Source organism: Hetaerina americana, unplaced genomic scaffold (assembly GCF_022747635.1).
Source record: "Hetaerina americana unplaced genomic scaffold, ioHetAmer1.1.p SCAF_118, whole genome shotgun sequence".
NCBI lineage: Eukaryota > Metazoa > Arthropoda > Insecta > Odonata > Calopterygidae > Hetaerina > Hetaerina americana.
Window position 1 is genome coordinate 439764 of NW_027286270.1, and position 21442 is coordinate 461205.

Sequence of the window (21442 nt, forward strand, 5' to 3'; positions counted from 1 at the left end):
TATATATATATATATTTATTTATTTATTTATTTATATAAGGGACATGTAGGCCCTTCCACCACAAACCCCAACTGACTCTTCCTTCACTTAGACTCAGACGACTGAACTTGCACTACTCTTTAAGTCCACCAGAACACACAAAGGAAGATCTTCATAAGATTTCTCACTTCACTCTCTCAATTTGATAGATAAAGAATAAATACCTGATGAGTATGATACCAAGAGTTTCATATGGGCTGGCATTATGCATTTATTTACAAAGGGTAAGGAGGGCAAAGTTCCAGGATGCCTGGTGTACCAAAGTGGCCAAAAAATGCATATGATCAATAGAATGATAAATAATGAATGCATATCAGAAACATGAGAACAAATTAGCAGAGTACGGAGACCGAAATCAGTCACACATGCTGAGCACTTGGGAGTTTGCCACTGAGCTAATGCATATACTAATAGTGGTACATACATGCTGAAAACTAATATTTCAGCTGGCAGCCCACTACCCCTGATGCATCCCCTGAAGTGTATTGTGTAGTCGCAGGTTTACATGTAAAAAAAATTTGCAGGACTTCTGGAGGACTGACAAGGGGCCTCTTAGATTAGTATGAGTTTCAACGAAAATCAGTCTTCCTGGCTGAATGAAAATAAGCAGCGAATGCATGGCCAAAATATAAAAAAACCCTAGCAGAGTGATTAACTGATACAGCCAGTTAGTTATTGCTGACTCTGTGGCCACAAATATTTTTAATGGGAGTAAGATGAGGTATTTTCAAACTAAATTGTTGATTTTGTTCATAAGATTTGAAATGTTAATTAAACATTTTAAAATGGATTGAATTTATATCCAATTTGAAAATATCTTTCTTGGGTCAACACAATTTTTGCATTGGTAAAAAAAATTAAAATTAAATTTAAACAGGAGTATATAACTTTTCTTCCCTCCATTTCTTTCCTTATGACATTCCAGATTGGGAGATGGGACTAAGTACCTATGAGACATTTGCTGGCACTGAGTAATCATTGAGTACTGAAAATATGGCGGAGTATATTTTGGGTAATCACTGTGCATATGATGCATCGCATCTATTATGATGTGAAATATATGAACTTAAGATCATAAAGTAATACTTTATAGTTTTAATGCAATTACTGTTTTCAAAAATCAGGAACAATCAACTCTTGTTTTGAGCAAGCAACAGTGATTTCTTGCAATTTAACTCACATCTCCTCCTAATTTATTTTAAATAAATAATTACTCACAGGAAGGGCTAAACAAAAGACATGGAGCAATAGGGCTCCTCCTTACCAGTTCAAACCATGCAATCGGGAGTATAAGGTTTTTAGGGAAGCCATTGAGTTGCCAGATTCCTTTGGAGATGCGGACCATTGCATTCAGTTGTAGCCGCGATACTCCTCCAAGGGGAACGCCAAGGATCTAAAGGGAGAAAAATGTGGCTCTTCTGGTGAATCAAATTCATATGTTTATGCTGAAAAATCCCATAAATGGAACTACAACCAATGATAAAGAAACAGGGCCATTTGGAATTGACCAAATTATGGACTTCATATTCAGGAGCATGAAATAATGGACACAGCAATGCCAAGGCGTTCCCCCACAAACTCAGTTGGCAAGACCCATCCCTTTCATGCATGCTGTTCCATACAAGCCCCTGCTCTCCCCTCCCCACTTTCCGGCCTTCGACCAAACTGTGCAGCTCCATACCTGAATAATGTAAATTTTTTAATAACTCAAGTTAATTTTCATTGATCATATTTTAATCAATATTCTACAATTTAATTAAATTAAATTATTAAATAAGTTTTTATTCAAAAACCACATCTCCTCTCTTTGTTAGCCACCTATTTCTTTTCCCCAGTGTTGAATAAGCATCCACCAAAGGCTCAGGTTGGGGGGACACAAAGACACTTTCCATCTGACTTTTGCAGCATAGATAATTGACTCTTTTCCTATTATTTTTCCCATTTCTTACTCCTCAGGCTGCAATTCTTTTGGTCAGATACTTTTCTGTTTGCACCAATCATAGTTTGTGCTAAAGGGGAGAGGTGTACGACCTGGGAAAAATATGAGTGAAAGTTTTGTAGCTGTAGGTGAATTCCAAGAAAATTGGAAAACAACATAGCAGTGTTTAAACAGAAGAAATGTCAAACAACGTCTGGGAAGAACTGGGATAGGAATGAAAGACATTGAGGATTTAATAAAAAGCAGTTAAATTTCAGGATGATCAAGCTTTTGTTGGTCAGTGAGCCAAAAGGTTACAATCATGGCTGGGCACATAAGAAAATCGACGTGATAGGTATGGGATGAGAATCAATGTGAATATAAAAATTCATAATGTCCCCAAGAAATAGGAAATATTACAGGTAGATTTACAAGAATGTTGTGGTACATAAACTAGAAGAGGTAGGGCAGTTGACATATCTTAGAGTCAAAGTGGAGTCAAAGTGGTAATGACATTGACATACAGGTAGTGGCATTGGCACTAGAATTATATTAGGCAACAATGCAATTGGAAGGGCATGGGAATTGATGGCAGGGATGCTTAGAGAGAATGTTAAGAAAATATTAGTGAAAACTTTGATTGGGAGCGTGAGCCATTTCGTTCAATTCTTTCAGAAGTCACTTTAGATTTCGATTATTTAGTCCTTGACCCCCCTAAGATTTGAAAATATGCTTTGACCCACACTTGCACACCTGATGCCTATATAAATTATATAGGGGTGACCACAGAAGCACAATAGTGTACACTGGTTACACACCAAATGGTGACATGTTGAAATGCTTTATGTACACAATACCTGTTTTATAAAATATACAGTGGATACCACAGCTTCATTGCGGCTTACCTAGGCGTCATAACTTTGACAGGATGTGGATCATTTAGGCATGACATTCAAAAGTTTTCTCCAGATACCTGCCTAAAAACCAAGTTTTACCTAGAGGAAACACAAGGTACATACAAAGGCCCAATAAAATGAGGGGAATTCTTATGCTGTCCAATCTTGGCAATGCAATAGAAAGATTAGTACGTACTACCATGGATCAATGACCAAGTGGAGTGTATCAAAATTATCCTGCAGGCCCAACTTTGATTCTAAAAAGATCACTCCAAGACCCAGCAAGTCTGTGGGGTAGCAGAAGCAATTGGTGATGGTTTTAATAGGAGACAGTAGGGGGTCTTTATAGATATCTAAAAAGCCTTCTATGGAGTATCGCAACAAGGGTTCATCTATAAGATGAAGGAATAGAATTTCCCAAATGGAAGCATTGAATGGCCTAAGCAGTACTTCAAAGAAAGAATATTCTGTGTAAAATGGAGATATCAAAGGAGTAGAAATAAAATCTGAGGAGGGGTGCCACAGCGTATAGAATGAGATGTAGTACTATTCAGAATCTTCATGACAGATTTACCAACACAAGGGAAGACTTTTGAACACCAAGGGCACCATTTATTAAGACATTGTGGGTATCACCTCAAAAAGCATAGCAGAGGACAAGGCAGAGGAGTATGTCTAAAGATCTGTGGAGGAGATTATTCAGAGGTGTGACAATGGGGAATTGAAATGTCCATCTAAGGTGCAGAGGATTCAGTACCATGGATATCACTGAATCATCACTATCCCATCAAAGGAAAACCCATATATAATGGAAAACTCACAGCAATCATCTCATAAGTGTTACTCAGGACCAAAGAGTATCTTTTACCATACATGCTACACTTGTAATCTGTCAGGTGACATGAGCTAAAGAATGATTCTCTGCATTACTTGAGGACAGAGCGACACCCACAAATGTAAGAGCAGTCCTTTCTGAAGGAGTAATGCGGCCCATCATCTTATACAAGTCACCGATATGGACGGGACTAATATAGAATTGGAAATGAACATAAGGTTCCGTGAAAAGGGCGCCGCATTCGATGCACAGAGTGTACCAAAAGACGAGTGTGGCGAAAGTCCACTCAGTCACCGAGACAACCCCGTCAGGGAAATAATTAGGAAATCTGCTTTCCAGTATTTTTAGCGAAGAAGTAGATGCCAGGCTTTGCATTTGCATTTATCGGTCAGCAGAATGAAAAATTGGGATTGGGAGAAGCATTGAATATCCATCGGAGAAGATCCAAAAGTGCAATAATAAATATCTCTGAGGATTCAAACTTAACCGATACAAGGAGTATGTCAAGCCCTAGTCCACAGGCCTATTTTATCTTTTCTTCTAAAAGTAGCTTCAGGGAAAGACACTCCAATGCCACCCAAATGCATGTCTTGTTACTGTGCATACTGTCTGAGATCAGTTTTTGCTGGTTTCCCACTTCCTATGATAATAGACCCTAGCATTGATGATGATTAAATATTGTTTATCTTGCAATAGCAGAATTCAAATTTCCTAACTGAATGAACCTATGGCCTACAACAAGTGCAGCGTGGATTAAATACATTAAGTACTATGCCCAATTCTAAATGGAAAACCTTCATCAGGCAATGAAAGTCTTTGAATTGGAATGCTGCCCTAGCACTTCAGCTTTAAGATGCTAGCTGTAATGCGAGTTAAAATGATGTCAGCTCAGAAAAAATGAACAGATTGAAACGTGAGATAATGAAGAATTCACAATCCACATATTGTGGAGCCTTCAAAACTAATCTTATAATTATTAGTCTTGCTGAAATGAGTGGCCCTAAAATTGAGTATCAGGAATACCAAAGTAAGCCAATGCAACAATTTCAGAGTGCCAAAATTATTTGCGTTGACTGGGATTTGGACATGGATCTTTGGTTATCAGGACATCAAGAGATCCAGGTTCCAATTCCGGTCAAGGCAAATGATTTTTAAACTTTATAATTGTTATATTGCAATGCACATTTAGCAGATAACTCCATTAAAAGTTACTGTTGTAGCATCTACAGCAGTTTCTTGAAAGAAGTAAGCCATTTCTCCCTGCCTGCTGTAGGCTGCCAATTGTTTATGCCAGGGTATTTTAGATTTTCATATATTTTATTTAAAATACTCTCATTTCCGTACGACTATTAGTTAATACACCTTGCTTCTTCTCCAGACTCTATGCAAGATTCTAACACAATGTATTTATGTCAAACTGCACCTCTTTTAACCTCTTCTGCTTTTCTCAGAGTCTCTAGTTTTTTGCATACACTGACTAAATGCAGTGTTTTACCGCAAATTATTTTTATAATTTTTCAGCAAAGAAACAATGCTTTTTTCTATTTGAATGGTTAATCATAAGCAGAAGCAGTTGCTTTGCATGCCATTCAAACCACAGTAACTGAAGAATATGAATGTTCATTAACCAGAATATAAACAACCATAACACGGTAATCAACCCGAAGGTCGGTTTAGTAGGTGATGGTAGAGATCACCCAGTACTAAGCCCTATACGGCGTGTGAAAATTCACACATCAGGGTAGGGGGGCCAGTTCCTTTCCCTGTGCCGGTTATGGTTTCCCAGGAAGACCTGGTACCCGAAAAACCACTTTAGCTTGGGTGAAGCTGCAGGTGCCCAGAGTGCCTTGCCCGGGAATCGAACCCGGGAACCTCTGGTCAGCAGTCCAACACTTTACCCACTGGACTACCGCAACCCACAACCAGAATATATAATTCATAATTTCATCTGGCAGACTTGAGCATTGAAAAAAGAAAAAATTAACCTTAGCAGAAAACTAATTAATTTCAGGATTTTTACCTCCATGCATATATCTTTGGTTAAAATCATTGCTATGATTTTAAATATTATGGCATTATGAGCAAAAATTTTTCAATGCTTTTGAAAAGGCATGAATTAGAATCAAAGTTTTTTGCCATGACTGTTGGTTGGCTACAAACACCAATGCAATTGCAAATCTGCATGCAACCCACACGGCAACACATAAGATATGCACATAATTAATTTTAAGTGGTGAAAGGGAAAGAGGTGAAAAGAGTAGAGGATGAGGAACAGTTGTGCTAGTTTTTAAATAATTAAAAATTCAACTGCACACTTTTGTTAGGATGTTTTCATCCAGGTTATTTGGATATAATCTCATCCATGATGAGGACACATCTTGAAGAAAAGGAGACTTACTGGTTGTATATCCAAAGTGAACTCATGGAGCTCCTTTTTAGGGTTCAGGCCTTCAAATGGTTCCAGCAAGGATTCGTCTCCCATGTAAAAATGTGGGAATGAGGCCATTATAGGTGCACCTAGAATAAATAAACAAGAGTTGAATACTTCCTACAGAGTTGTAATGATAGGGTTAGTTTTGATCACTTCACTATGCTATTTGTTTGGGCATTTATTCAATGTTAACATAAAATTAAAAAAAGCTAGATCCAGGACAAACTTGGCTCAGCAAGTACAGTTTTATTCGTTAAAGTTTGTGAAGGAGGTATCGTGGTGGAAATAATGACACCTCCTAACAATTAACAAAGTTTATTGTGCTCAGAAAATTAAAACCTTGATGAGGCGATTGAACAGTAATTATTCAGTAAATATTCGGCCGTGCGGTGGCGAAGCCAGGAGAGAATCCTTCACCAGGAAGCAGCGTCCTTGGGTTGACCACGATGGCGGCGCGCGTGACGGTCCAGAGCCAGTCAGAGTGAGAGTGAGAGTGAGAGTGAGAGTGGCTCTGGCGGCGTGGTTGCGCCCTGGCGGCGGACCCTGGTGGCGAACGCCGGAAGCCAAAACACTTGCCGGCGAAGGCGCGTTCGCAATGGCGCTCAATGATGATTCAAGTGTTGAGCCGCCACAGTTTGTAATTAAATGCACTATATTGAGACTTATAATTTGTGTAGCAGGTTCAGAGATGACTCATGAGCATATGGGTATGATCCAAAAAAATCAAGTAATTCAGTAATCCAGAGAAAGAAATTGGAGAGTGATGAACTTGTCTGAATGACTCTATGGCTGCAACTGGCTCACTCAAAGGTGGAGATATATTCAACCAAGAACATGAAGCTGTCTCCTTCCACTGTGCACAGTGCCATCACTGCCCCACCATCAATACTGCATGCTGGAAAATTAAAGGCAATCATTTACCCTGCTCTCATTCCTTCTGTTGATCATCCTGAGAACCACTATAGCTGAATGGGAAATCAAAATTATTGTCCTGTAGTCCTCACATGATGTAGCCTTTACCTTTTTGGGAATAGGAACTAACACTGATCTCACAGTCTTCTGGCCAAGTTCCTTCCTCATATATGCTAGGAATCAGTCCATATATGCAGTCTCTTCCTACCACATTTTCCTAAACCTTTTAATAGTTTTGTAAGAATATTGCGTACCCCCATGGTTATATTAGATGTCATCTCCTTTAATGTCCCTTTCTATCTCACCATCGAGTATGCCTGGACCTAAGCTATCTTCCTCTACCCCATGTTCCTTTGCCATGTCTAAACATTTGCGGGCCTAAGATCTTTTTTTCTATTTCAACAATCTAGCAAAATCCAGCATCCTACTCTATATCAGGTCCCTCTTCATCTCTGAGTACTTTCTTCCTCCCTTCATCCCGTCCAACATCCCTATCCTGTTCCTTCTCCTTCCTCGTTTGCCCAACATTCTCTCCTCTATCACAGTTTCAACATCCCACTGCCGGTCAATACCCCCTTCAGCCACTTTTCCTGCCTCCATAGGACTTCTCCCAACAAACCCCTGTCCTCGCCCACCACACCAAGTACTTCCTCATTTGTTTTCTTCTCTGTCCATTTCACCTTCTCCATTCTTCTCCACACCCACATTTCAAAAGCCTCCAGTCTATGTCTATCCTCCTGCTTCAATGACCATGTTTCCGTGCCGTACATAGCTATGCTCCATATCAATGTTTTTACGAGTCTTTTCTTAACATCCTTACTCAACATCCCCGTCATCAACTCCATCCTCCTTGTGAAAGCCTCTTTGCCTAGCGCAATTCTTCTCCAAAGGTCCTTACTACTTTGACCGTGTTGGTCCAAAACACTACCGAGATACGTAAACTGTTCTACCTGCTCTAGTTTTTGCCCTCCTATTTTAATGTTAAGCTTAGCCTTTTTCTTTCCAGAAAATCGCATAATCTTTGTTTTATTAATATTGATTCTCATCCCATACCTGTCGCACTGAATTTCCAATTCACTAAGCAATGCTTGCAGCCCCTTGGCTGACTGACAACCTAAAGCTCGGTCATCAGCAAACCTAACTGATTTTACGTATTCCCCGCCTACTTTCATTCCTACCTCCAGTTCTTCCCATGCCTCTTTAATCATTTCCTCTGCATACAGGTTGAACGGTAACGGTGATAATGGGCAACCCTGCCTTACACCTCTTCCTAGCACTGCCCAACCGGACTCCCCGTTCCCCACTCGCACCTGGAAGTTCCGCGGGAATGTTATCGACCCCCACGGCCTTAGTTAGTTTCATCTCCCTTAATGCCCTTTCTATCTCATCGTTAAGTATGCCTGGACCTAAGCTATCTTCCTCTACGTCATGTTCATTTTCTATGTCTAACTTTGTCGGTCTAAGCTCTTTACTGTACAGTTCTTCTATATATTCCTTTCATCTCTCTTGGATCTTTCCTGCATCAACTATTACCTTACCCGCTTTATCTCTAACTGTTAGTATAGAACTGCCTTTCTTACTTCCCGATAAAGATTTAACTTTGCTGTACAGCGCACCGATTTCACCCTTTCTCTGCAGACTTTCCATATCCTCGCACTGCGTCTTCCACCATGCTTCTTTTGCTGTATTTGTTGCCCACCTCAATATATTGTTTAATTCTTTGTACTTCATGTTGCCTATTTAGATATTTACATTCTTCCATTTTCTCCGCTCATTTATCTTTGTAATCATCTCATCCGTGATCCATGGTTTCCTAGTCCTTTCATGGTTAATAGTTCCAATAGTGTCTTTTGCGGCTTTCGATAACCCTTTCTTGAAACTTTCCCATTTTTCTTCGGTAGTGTTTACCTCTTTACCATCGTCTATGATATCCTCCACAGCCTGTTGGTATTTCTTCCCTTGCAATCCATTTAATGCTTCTACATTCCATTTTATAACTCGCCGCCCCTGCCTTATCTTTTTGAAACGGACGCTACATTTCATAACAACTAAATTGTGGTCAGAGTCCGCATCCGCTCCCGGGAAGCTGTGCGAATTTATCACACTGTTCCTAAACCTGTGTTTAACCAGAATATAATCTAGCTGATACCTTTCTGAGTCACCTGGCATTTTGCATGTATACCTGCGTCTTTTGTGGTGTCTAAACCAAGTGTTGGTGTTGACTAACCCCTGTCACCTGCAGAACTCAACTGCTTTCTCCCCGCGGTCATTCTTTGTGCCTAAACTGTAGTCCCCGACCTCATCACCATCTCTTCCTTCACCTACCGTCGCATTCCAATCCCCCATCACTATCAAATATTTCCCTGCAGGAACACACGCGATTATGTCCTCTATCTGATCGTATAGCCTATCGACGTCTTCTTCGTTGTGGTTGCTCGGTGGCATGTATACCTGAATAATAACCAAATTCGTCGTTTTGCTTTTATCTCGTGTTTTTAAAATAAAGTGTGTGGAATTACAAAGTCAATTGTTTCATTTCATTTGAAGTCTTTTCCCATAATATTTTCTGAATATTAGTCTGTACCCTCATTGACGAAGATTTTACGCCAGTATTTGCGTGTGTGTGCGTGCGTGCATTATATCAAGGAAGCTAGTTTGATTCGGCAAAATTAGCATTGAATCGTGAAAGGAAACAATGAGAAGGCCCCAGTCGTGGGGCCCACTCCTCACCGTAGGCACACGGCGTGGCGTTGAAGACCCCCGAGGGCGGGCACGTGGACTCCTCGGGGTCGCAGAAGCACTTGTGCGCGGGGTTGCGTCGGGCGTCGTCGAACACGCCGGGCGGCGGCCGGAAGCGGATGGCGGGGATGCCGTCGTGCGTCCGGACCTCCTCCGTCGGCTCCAGCGGGAACCTCCGGCACAGCTCGTAGTTGAAGACGGTGAGGCGATGGCGGGCGGCGTCCTCGGCGCTCGCCCCCACGTCGATCGGGGGCAGCGCCAGCAGCGGGAAGATGGTGCCCTCGCTACCGTCCACCCGGTTACACTCGTAGTCATTCCAGTAGGGCAGGGAGTCCTCGCCGTTGAACTTGGCGATGACCCCAAGCGTGCTGCGATTCTTCAGTCCCGTGTGAATGCTCACGCGGTCGTTGGAGATGCCATTCAACTGCGGCGGAAGGAACACGGGCAACAATGAACTCTCTCTCTCATCATCTCTAAGGCAACGCCGATGCGACAGGGGTTGCAATCAGCGGGTGGGATGGATAAGGGATAAGGGAGAGGAAGTGTGATTAAAAGGATAGGAAAGCGAAAAGAAATTTTCCATAAAAAAGCCAAAAAAACGTGCAAATCCATACACATACATGCCGGTGGAAAACGCAGTTCCGAACAAGTTTTAATTTCGCACCCTTAAAGAGTTCTTTGGTTGACGCGAAAGGAGGGAGTGGGAATGAGTAGTGAAAGTATCAGTAGTCGTAGTGGGAATGAACAGTGGGAGGCAGTAGGGAGGGGAATCAATCAATGGCCGTGCAAATCATGATCTCCACCCCCCGACGTCACACCCTGTGACTGTGGCACAGCGCCGTCGCCAGCGGACGGCATCGCCCCCAGGGAATGCCACGAAAGGACATTTGTAGAGTGTTTTAACATGCACCACTTTAATTGCACGCCAGTCCCACGAAGGGATTTGCCAACGAAACACACGGGAATGCATTTGAGTAGAGCTAATTATTCCCTAGTAGTCCTTTGTCCTTTGAGTCTCATATGTTCAGATATTAAGTCGTTCGCCACTTGGACAAAGTAATAAAATTAATGTTATTCATACGTACGTTCAGTAGCCTTCCTCATCGGTGGTCATTATCACTAATGTCTGGAAGGTACATCCTTCCGCTCTATTGCTCAGACAAATCATCCAAACCTCAATTCCTCGATATTTCTATGTGCTCGCTATCTTTATTTACTCTGCGATCCCTTATGCATGGAGAAGATTTTGATTAAGTCACGTCACCTTATAAAGCACTCCACATGCGCGAGGAGAGAACAAAACTGTCAGATTCGCAGCCTCTCTCTCTCTCCGGGTGCCAAAATGCACAAAAATGCATTAAATACGAGGATATAATTTATAATCTTATGTTCTTACCTTTGGTTGACATCTAAAGAGAGAGGTAGTCGATCTGGTGGTCGGCATTATCATTTTCTCCTCATGCTTTCGAAGTCTATAAGAAGGCGACGTGACTTTATGATAACATTTTACATACAGATTAGGGATCGCCGCGAAGACTTGCGCGGAGAGATGAAATCAGAGATCCGGGATGTGAATACCCGTTGCGATCGGGTATTCACATCTCGGGTTGCGACCGGGGGGGGGGGGGCGAACTCACCGAGGCCATGACCCCGAACCTGTCGAAGGGCACGTCGCTGAGCGAGGGCACGATGGTGCGGGCGATGTCGAAGAGCGGGTCGTCGTAGCCCCAGAAGAACTCCCCGACGCGGAGACGTAGGAAGGGCTCCACGCTGAGGGTCTGCAGCACCGCGCCCAAGCCCACCCGCACCACGTAGTGGGCGTCGTGCATCACGGACGCCGCACCCTGCGGAGTAAAACAGACATGCACACATACAATCCGACGTGCAATTTCTCAAGGTCACGCCACTTCTTTCATAATGATAAGATCAACGATATCTCTCCACAATGTTTGAAGATGTATTCAGGCTAAGGTCATGCATATTACATGGTATTGCACACATTTCATGTGATTTGCTTTACAAAATTTGCATTTGGATACCAACTATCATTCATTCCTGGCTAAATAAGTTTTTATATGTTAAAGTATTTTAATATGCTTCGTATTTTTACGATTCAACTGGCACACTGCAGCATTTAATCATAGTACAATATGGTGTGTTGGTAGAAAACAAACCAGGATATATTTAGACTGTGGAAAGTATCAACAAATCCAAAAAGTATTTGAAACAGTGGATATTTTCCCCGTTAACATGGTATGTGAAATATTATAATTACTAAAAATGGTATTCTACCGGTTAAGATAGGTTTTGGATGGACACGGCCAATACAAATGCTCAAGGATACATTTCCTCGTCCTTCCAACAAAGCACAACACTATTATTATTGGGTATTCTAACGGTTAAGGTTGGTTTTGAATGGACGCACTACCAAATATTTCTCTTGACTCTGCAAACAAAACACAACTCAACATCCTACTCTCCAACAAGCCCCTCTTCAACTCCGTGTAACATACTTCCTCCTTCCATCCCGTCCAACATCCCTATCTCCCTATTCTATTCCTGCCTCCACATCGTTTGCCTGGCTTTCTCCCCTCTATTACAGCCTTCAACATCTCACTGCCGATCAAAATACTTTGCATCCATTTTTCCTGCCTCCTTTTGATTTCTCCCAACTATCTCTTCGCCTTGCCCAACATACCTACCACTTCCTCATTTGTTTTCTTCTCGGTCCATTTCACCTTCTCCATTCTTCTCCACACCCACATTTCAAAAGCCCCCAGTCTACGTCTATCCTCCTGCTTCAATGACCACGTTTCCGCGCCGTACAGAGTTACGCTCCATATCAAAGTTTTTACGACCCTTTTCTTCTCATCCTTACTCAACGTGCCTCCCATCAATTCACTTCTCCTTGCGAAAGCTTCTTTGCCTTGCGCAATTCTTCTCCATACTTCCTTAATACTTCGACCACTTTGGTCGAAACCATTCATTAGATAGATTAACAGTTCAATTTTTAATAGCTTCTGGAAACATTAAAAAATTTATTTTACTTTTTCTCTTTCTTGAAAACTGCATGCCCCTTGTTTTGCTTTCATTGATTTGTGTCCCATACCCCTGGCCTGCATTTTCAACGTGCTCAGATTTACTTGCAGACCCATTGATTGACTGGCTTACTAAACCTTGATCATCCACAAAAATAACTAACTTTGTAAATTACCCTCCTACTTTCATTCCACTCCTCGAGTCCTTCCCGTGCCTCTTTAGCCATTTTACCCACATATACGTTGAACAGCACATGTGATTATGGCACTCCTGTCTTCCTAGGTTTCCCAACACCGAGTTAACAGAAATGAGTTTCATTCGGCGATTAGACCGTTATACATGAAAGGCTTAACACCGGAAGATATCAAAGCGGAGTTGATGGCATATATTTTCTGTGTTTGCGACTGTTTACAATTTGGCAAATGAGTTTAAACATATCCTTGCATCTACAAATGATGAAAATCGTTCGAAACGTCTAATGGAAGCAACTTCCTCGGAAATTATTGACTCACGAAGGTGATGTCAATTGATATCAACGCCTCACGAAGGTGTATTCGGGCGAAAATGGCCCGAACTTTGGAGGAGATGCGAGTGGTCACCACGACAACGCGCAGGCTCGTTCGCCTCTCAGAACCCGTGGGTGTTTGGCCAAAAACAAACGAGACCTCTCTCTCCCTATTCCCCACCCATCCTACTAACCACTCCATGAGACTTTCTCCTTTTCCCCAAACTCAAAAAACCCCGCTCAAAGGAAATAGATTTGCCACCATTCCAGAGACGGGGACAAATTCGACGGAGGAGCGCATGAGCATTCCGGAAGAGGCGTTCCGGGACGGTTTCAAAATGTGGACACACCGTTGAGACACGATGTGTACAAGCTTGGAAGAAGACTATTTCGTGGGGGATCTTGACCAGTAATAAGTCAGTTAAGTATTTTTTCAAATAGAAAAGCCCGTAAAGTGTTTTTGAACAGACCTCGTGAGTGTGGTGGAAGATTGAGTGCGAGGACATGGAAAGTCTCCAGAGGTACTGAAAGAGCTCGCGACCGAAATTGTGCCTTTTTTTTAAATACATATTTGAAAAATAGATTTCAGAAGGTGTCGTTCCTCGTGACTGGAAAATAGCCAACATCACACGTGTTTTTGAAAGCGGAAATAAACAAGACCCCGGTAATTACCGACCGATATCGTGAACCTCCATTTCTTGTAAAGTCTTGGAACACATTATTGTTAGTGACGTCATGACATTCCTCGACACTCACGACCTATTATCCATATCCTTATTACCTATATAAATCGTGTGGTTTTTCATGCGACATTGAAGATATAATTAGGCACCCTAATTACATTGGCAGGGCCGAAAATTGTCAAAAAATTAGAGAGATAAACTGTCGAACTGATAGATTTCAATAATCGTTTTTCCCGCGCACTATTCGCGACAACAATAAAACGGGGACGGCCTGCTCTCTGAAATAGGGATATAAAAGATTAAATTCCCGCAGAACATGCATCTCTGCATCGTCCACCCCTGGAGTTGATCAGGCTCTCGTGGTGGGGCCGAGGATGACGGCTCCACTTCCCCTGGATCGGCTACACTCTCCCCTCTTGTGGCAAGCTCGCCATCAATCATGCTCATCCTGGCGGCTTTCAATCTTCAACTGGGAACGCGAGCCGCGAACGACTGAGTCAGCAGCTAAGCAATAGATGGACGTTTCACGCCATACTTCATACCTTGATCTGGAAGCCGCTCAATTTCTTAAAAATACGCCTCGTTACGCAAGGCTACCCTCGTGTAAGTCCTGAAAATCTCCTGGAATGAGAAATTTTCTCCAGTAAAACATTTCACATCCCAGCGCTCGCTTAATATTAATACTTACGTTGGCAGTAAGCCATCCTAAGTTTATGATTTACATATATCATCCACCCAAAGTTGATCGCATTAATTCAAATAGAAAATCAATTTAATTTTCGACCATCGCGGGGATGCGTGGTGTCCCTCACCAGAAGGGCCATGTTCGGCACGACGACGGGGTCGTCCTCGTGGAAGCCTCGCGACTCCTCCGGGAGGAACTCGTACGTCCTGTTCTCCTGAAAGGTCACGATCTCACCGCCTTCGTCGAACTCCACGTAGGCCTTCGACCTCCTGGACCTTATCGGCGGAAGAAAGTAAAGAGCACTATCAGCAATGATCACCTTCCTGCGTCGGGTACCGGCGCCGTTCGAAATGGAGCGATGCTTCCGTCGCGCTTGGCAACCACGCTCCGGTCAAGGAACGAACGGGAATCCCGATAGGACCCCTAGCCCATGCCCGAGTTCGCCGATTTAGCCCCTAACCGCTCGATCGGGAAATCAGATGATGCACAGAGAAGATCATCTGGACTTGTCAGACATTTCTACGGAAAGAGAATCGGTGTGACTGATTTAGGTTCTAGAAAAACTAGGGCATTGATTCCCTCCAGACACGGAGGGCCGAAGATTCAGAGAATCAGACTGTCTTCGGAAAGGAAGACGATGCTAGTATGTTGATTTTATTCGTTTTTAAGCCAGAGTAGGAATTATTAAAGGAGGGCTCAATCGGCACATCAGGCCGATCGGATGACACGCGGGTGGAAGGGAGACTCCGGCGCCGATGAGGAGGCGAGTTCTCTCCGCACAATTCACGCTGATTGCTTGGGACAGGAACAAAGCTCTCGTATTCTTAAAATAAACAATGTTCCTAATGGCTGCTGTATCTCTCGAATGCGACCGAAGGGTGTTGTCCCAACGCCGCCGACCGCACAACCCTGGCACACTAATTTAACCGTTCCTCTGCCGACGTCAGAAGAGGAAATTTAGTGTTCTTCATCCTGAAGCATTCCTGTCATTTAGAAACCCAAGAGAGAGGCTTAAAACGCTGAAAATACTCGTAAGTTCCACAACGCCATAAAAACATCGCGAATGCCAAATACTACAATTCTGGAATTGCAAGTACAGTATTCCAGTTCGGAGACAGTAGGTCGACTCATTCAGTGGCTGACGCAGTTCAGGGAAGCTCTTGAGAACACCACTTCCCTTCAATGGCCAAGGACTAGACTTCGCTAAACACACTCTCAACGACCACGACGCCTAGTTCCGGGTTTCTGGTTTCTACAGGCAAAGGAATCAGAATAAAGATCACTTTCGTAGAGTATTGGGCAAAATTTTAAGTCATCCCACCATTATTTCCACTCTAACCTGAAGATGGCAAAATAAATGGCGGAATTTTTCTAAGCCTCGGAGCAAATCTTGTGGAATAATTTCATTTCCAAAAAAATAACAATTTAATATCTTTCAGAATTTTTATATTGAACTAGAGGGTGAACATATTCTCCGAATGTCACGCCGATAGATGGGAACCGCGGCCGGGATAACTTGGAAATTAGGCGGTGGTTGGCTTTCTTTCGCGGCTGCCCCTCCCCCCCTCCCCCCCAGGACACCCTTGGTTCGTACTTGTAGATGTAGGGTCCGAGTTCCTGGAGACGCAGTTTCTTGTCCGTGCCGTTGAGGTACGCCTCGGAGTTGGTGTAGTTGAAGACCCTCAGCTTGAAGATGGTGTCCACGGGGGGCGCCCGCCACCACTCGAACAGCTGCGTGTTGTTCTCGATCACCAGGCCCTGTCGAAGGGGAAGGAGTTGATTGAACGGGTGTCGAGCGAACGGAATGAGATCGAGGTGCGCCTCGACCTTGTCTCGGGACTGATTGCAGACCAGCGAGGCGCCCGGCACACATCCAATTTGACATGCAAACCCCGCGATCCCCCGAAGGCTAAATGAATGTGAGTTGCTTTGGCTTCGAGGAGGCTATAGGGTAAGCATTGGCTGGAGGTTTCTGGGATGTGGGTGTGGCGAAGGATGTGGAAAATTAAGAATTTAGCGGAAGAGAAGAAAAAAACAGCGGTTTTCCACAGGGTGAGCGAAGAAGGGAAGTTATCGGGGGAAATACGAACAAGGCAAAGAAAGCGAGAGGAGGGAATTGAAGAATAGTGAAAGGTAGTAAGTTACAGGAACATGTAGAAGGCATCAGTGGAGGGAAGAAAGCGGGCTAGAGGAAGTAAGAATATGAGCTTTTTAGGCAACAGAGAACCACGTAGAAGAATGCAGTGGTAAATAGTCGTTAATGATCGCCAGAAACCTACCATTAAGTGGGTAGAATACACCCAAATGTCTGATACTATTTGGAATGTCGTCAGCTCAAATGCCAGCTCAAATCTTACAATGGGGCATTGCACAATGCGGGGAATTTTCCAACCTTGATGCCTCAAAGCTGGAAAAGTTGATTTCTTTTCGAACCGCAAAGTCTGCGTTGATCTTATTCGCATTCTCGGGACCGTGGGGGATTGGCACGTGGCAGTAGGCGAAGGAAGAGATGGTGATGAGGTGGGGGACTACGGATTAGGCTCGAGGAATGACCGCGGGGAGAAAGCAATCAATCGAATTCTGGGGGCGACAGGGGTTAGTCATCACCGACACTTGGTTTAGACACCACAAAAGGCGTAGGTATATACATGGAAAATGTCAGGTGACTCAGAAATGTATCAGTTATATTATATTATGATTAGTCACAGATTTAGGAACAGCGTGATCAATGTGCGAATTTTCCCGGGAGCGGATGCGGACTCATCATTATTTAGCAACGATGAAGTACAGCGTCCAACAAAAAAAATGAAACAGAAGACTGTTTAAGGAATGGTACATGGGAGCATTGACGGGAACGATAAGAAAGGAGAGCAAGCAGGCTGCAGGGAAAACCATGAGTGAGGAATGGGAGCTGGTCAGTGAAGAAGAATTGGAAGCATCAAAAAAGAGATCTCGAAAGCGAAAAAATAAAATCCAGGAAAAGTGCGTATAAAAATAGCTGGGGAACTACAGGGTTCGTCCGGAAAATAAGTGTACTGAGCTCAGGAAAAAAAATTTATTACACTTTTACATATCTTAAGCTAATATTCCTCAAAATAGGACCCTTGTGAGTCGATACACTTGTTCCAGCGGCGTTCCCATTCCTGGAACGCTCCCGCGAAGGCATCATCGGGAACCTCTCGAAGACTCGTCGTCGACCTCTTCTCTGCCCTCCACGAACATCTTGTGCCACCGAAAGATCATGTTTCTGGACATGGCTGACTCCCCGTAAGCCTGGTTAATCATACCGACAGTTTCGGTAGACGATTTCCCAAGCTTTACCGCAAATTTGATGGAATAACGCTGCTCCAAAAACTTCGGCATCGCGTTCCGTGACGTGGGTCGAGCGTGGAGGTTCGCGTTAACAGAGCCCCTCACTACACCACAGCTCAGAGCCGACTGCCTTTTTCAGCGTCGCTTGCCAACATACCCCCCTCCAATCGCAGCCCGTCAGAGCGGTGGAGCGGCGCGCCCAGCCCAGGAGTCAGTACACTTATTTTCCGGACGAACCCTGTATGTATCACAGAGGAATTGATTAGAAAGATAGATGAGATGAGGAAATGAGGGAAGGTACACGCTGAATTAGAAAGAAGGGCGCACAAAGAGACAAATAATACGTACGTACAACCAATGAAGGAAACTGTTAAGATGAAAGAAGCACGTGGGAAAAATTGCAGTGAGAGGATATACTATAGTATGTAGAGCTTTCACAAATAAAGGGAGAAATGGCTACGTTGCACAGAAAAGTGAATGAGCTATCAGAAAATAACAAGGGAAACCCGTGCACACTATGCAAATACGGCAGGAAAACTATTAATCGAACCAGAAAAAATTCAAGGGAGATAGAAAGAATACTGCATCGGGTATTTACGCACTCGTACATGGTAAAGATCAGTGACTAGCAAATTTATTCACAGAAATATCAATAATAAAACGTCATCTTTGGGGCTAAATTAAGACCAGATGGTCCCTTCTCCCACCCAAGCCTACGTCGTTAAATGCAGAAATAAATCAACAAGCATCAATTCAAAGAGTGTAGAAATTGTATAGTGGTTACAGGAAAATACCAAAATAAAATATATTTAAAAAATAATAATTATTGTACATATAATATATGCTACATTGGGGGAAAGAGAGAATATGACGTAGATGAAGATACCTTAGGTCCCAGGCATATTCGATTGCGGGATAGAAAGGGTATTATGGGAATTAAGATTTAAAAAGGGCGAAGGAATGGACAAATCCCTGCAGAAAGGCTCAAGAGTTTAGAAAAAAAGAAGATTGAGTGGTTACTACCGCTGATTGGTCGTATTTATGAGGGAAGACTTCCACCGGAGGGTTTCGCTTGATCAATGTTAGTTCCCATCATAAAAAAAGGAAGGGCAGCATTACGTGAGGACTACAGAACAATAATAGTGATAGCCCAGGCAGCTAAAGTGGTTCTCGGGATCATGAACAAAAGGATGGAGAGCAGGTAAACGATTACTTAGGGGATGATCAGTTTTGGTTCAGGACGGGGAGAGGAACGTGCGATGCCATTGCAGTAATGAGATCACAAATAGAGAGGAATATAGAACACAATGAGGACGCGTTTTTTGTTTCGTGGATTTCGAGGTGTTCTATCGAGTAGATAGGATAGAATAATGAATTAATTGCATAAAATAGGAGTACATGGAGAATGCTTTAGCCTTCGCTATCCAGTAAGTCGAGGGGTTACTATCATTTGTGAACCTATGAGAACATCAGCTCAAAAGGTATGGGATAAGGATCAATAAACAAAGCAAATGTTACGACGTTTTCGAGAAGGATTGCCATTTCAAAGTTATGCGGGCAGGTGGAGTAGTTCACCCATCTTGGAAGTGCTTTGGACCAAGACCATCAAAGCGTGGGCACATAAGGAGAAGAAGAAATAGGATAGCATGAGAAACCTTAAGGAGGAGGGAGCCAATGAGAGGGACGTTGAGTAAGCGTATTAAGAAAAGATTATTGAATACTTTGATATGATTTGTCGTTTTTTATGGCGTGGAAAGCGGTTGTTAAAACAAGATAATGGGCTTGGATGGGAGAATTTTGAAATGTGGATGTAGAGATGGATAAACAGGTGAATTGAACCGAAAGGAAACAAACGAGGGAGTACATTGGCATGAGGAGGAGAGGAGGGGGAATTATTGGGAGAAAGCCAAAGGAAACAGAGGATGTGAATGAGGGCACTATGATTGAAATGTTGGAGACTATGACATAGGGGAGAACGTTAGGCTAGCAAAGAAGGAGTGGAGTTTGGGTAGAGATGTTGCCACGAATGGAGGGAATGGCAGGCTGTATGCGGAATTGTAAAACATTTATGCAACATGGGGTGCCGAGTTTTGCATAGTTAAACTAAGCCAAAAAAATTTAGTGACAATCAGTCCGTGCCCTTCCAAAACCTAATTTATACGTTAGACTGCCAATAGTAATAATATATATGGTCATAAATTTTAACCAATGTTAACAAAGAAGGTATGAAGCTATCTATTATATAATTAACACCTGCTTTAATTGCAACAACAGATTTGAAAATTGATCTTTGGTCATGAAACATTTCCAATAAACATATCTGTGAGTGACATAACCCAAGTGTTGGTGATGACTAAGCCCTGTCTCCTGCAGAACTCAACTGCTTTCTCCCCGCGGTCATTCCTCGTGCTTAAACCGTAGTCCCCGACCTCGTCACCATCTCTTCCTTCGCCTACCGTCGCATTCCAATCCCCCATCACTATCAAATGTTTCCCTGCAGGAACACACGCGATTATGTCCTCTAACTGATCGTATATCCTATCGACCTCTTCTTCCTTATGGTTGCTCGGTGGCATGTATACCTAAATAATAACTGAGTTCGTCGGTTCTGCTTTTATCTCCACTAGTAGTATTCTATCCGTTACCTGCTCTATGTTGACTACGCTTCTTCCTACCTCTTCATTTAATACCATGGCAACCCCTCGTTGGCTCTCCTCCCCACCGCTGTATATTATTCTATACTTATCACTCCAGTAATCCCCGCTATCTTTCCATCTCACCTCGCATAGACCTAAAATTTCTATACTTCTCCTTTCCATCTCTCGCTTAACATTCTCCAATTTCCCTGTCCTCATCATTGTCCTAACATTCCACGTTCTTATTCTAACTACTTTGGTCTTCTTCTCCTGCGTCTTCTGCCCTGCTGCTGCTGGTTTTCCCTTGCAAGGGTTTCGTGGGATGACGACCGTGGAAGCCTTGCCTCCCCCGCTGCCGGGCCCGACACACGGCCGATTGGGCCGAGCCCCGTAGCTGCCAGGACTCAAAATCTCTGTATAGTCCATCATGTTAATCTTGGGAATGAGAATTGAGGTGGTTTCCCGTTGCCTTTTCAATAGTGTTTTTAACGTGACACCATCACTTACTGGCCGCCCCACTGGGGTCAGACGTCATCGCAGCCGCCTTACTAAGGAACAGACGCTGCGTGGACTACCTTTTGTCTGGCTCCCAACCTTCGACCTATCTGGCATGGGTGACCCTACCAGGGGCAATTATTATTACTCCCGCCAGCACAGCTCTAGGTGTCATCGGAACGCACAAGCCCATCCACCACGTCAAGGTTGTATTCCGGGAGGGATTTTAAGGATAATAAGAAATAAAAGAACAATGTTACATGGCGATAATTGGGACGATAAGTTTGGAAATAAACGAAATACGTTTGTGGGAAAA

At 43.2% G+C, this 21442-nt stretch overlaps 1 protein-coding gene across 2 annotated transcripts in view; it reads right to left on the minus strand.

Moving 5' to 3' along the window:
• Positions 1-21442, minus strand: part of LOC139685598 (scavenger receptor class B member 1-like) — an 83860-nt gene that overhangs the window by 4725 nt on the left and 57693 nt on the right. The window contains exons 3-8 of one of the 2 annotated variants that reach the window (XM_071582543.1): positions 16278-16441; positions 14811-14958; positions 11409-11615; positions 9763-10195; positions 6088-6206; positions 1305-1433 (exon numbers count right to left, since the gene is read on the minus strand). In XM_071582543.1, coding sequence (XP_071438644.1) covers positions 1305-1433; positions 6088-6206; positions 9763-10195; positions 11409-11615; positions 14811-14958; positions 16278-16441 — 1200 coding nt within the window. The remainder of the gene's footprint in view (positions 1-1304; positions 1434-6087; positions 6207-9762; positions 10196-11408; positions 11616-14810; positions 14959-16277; positions 16442-21442) is intronic. The other variant, XM_071582545.1, reaches the window with a different exon arrangement.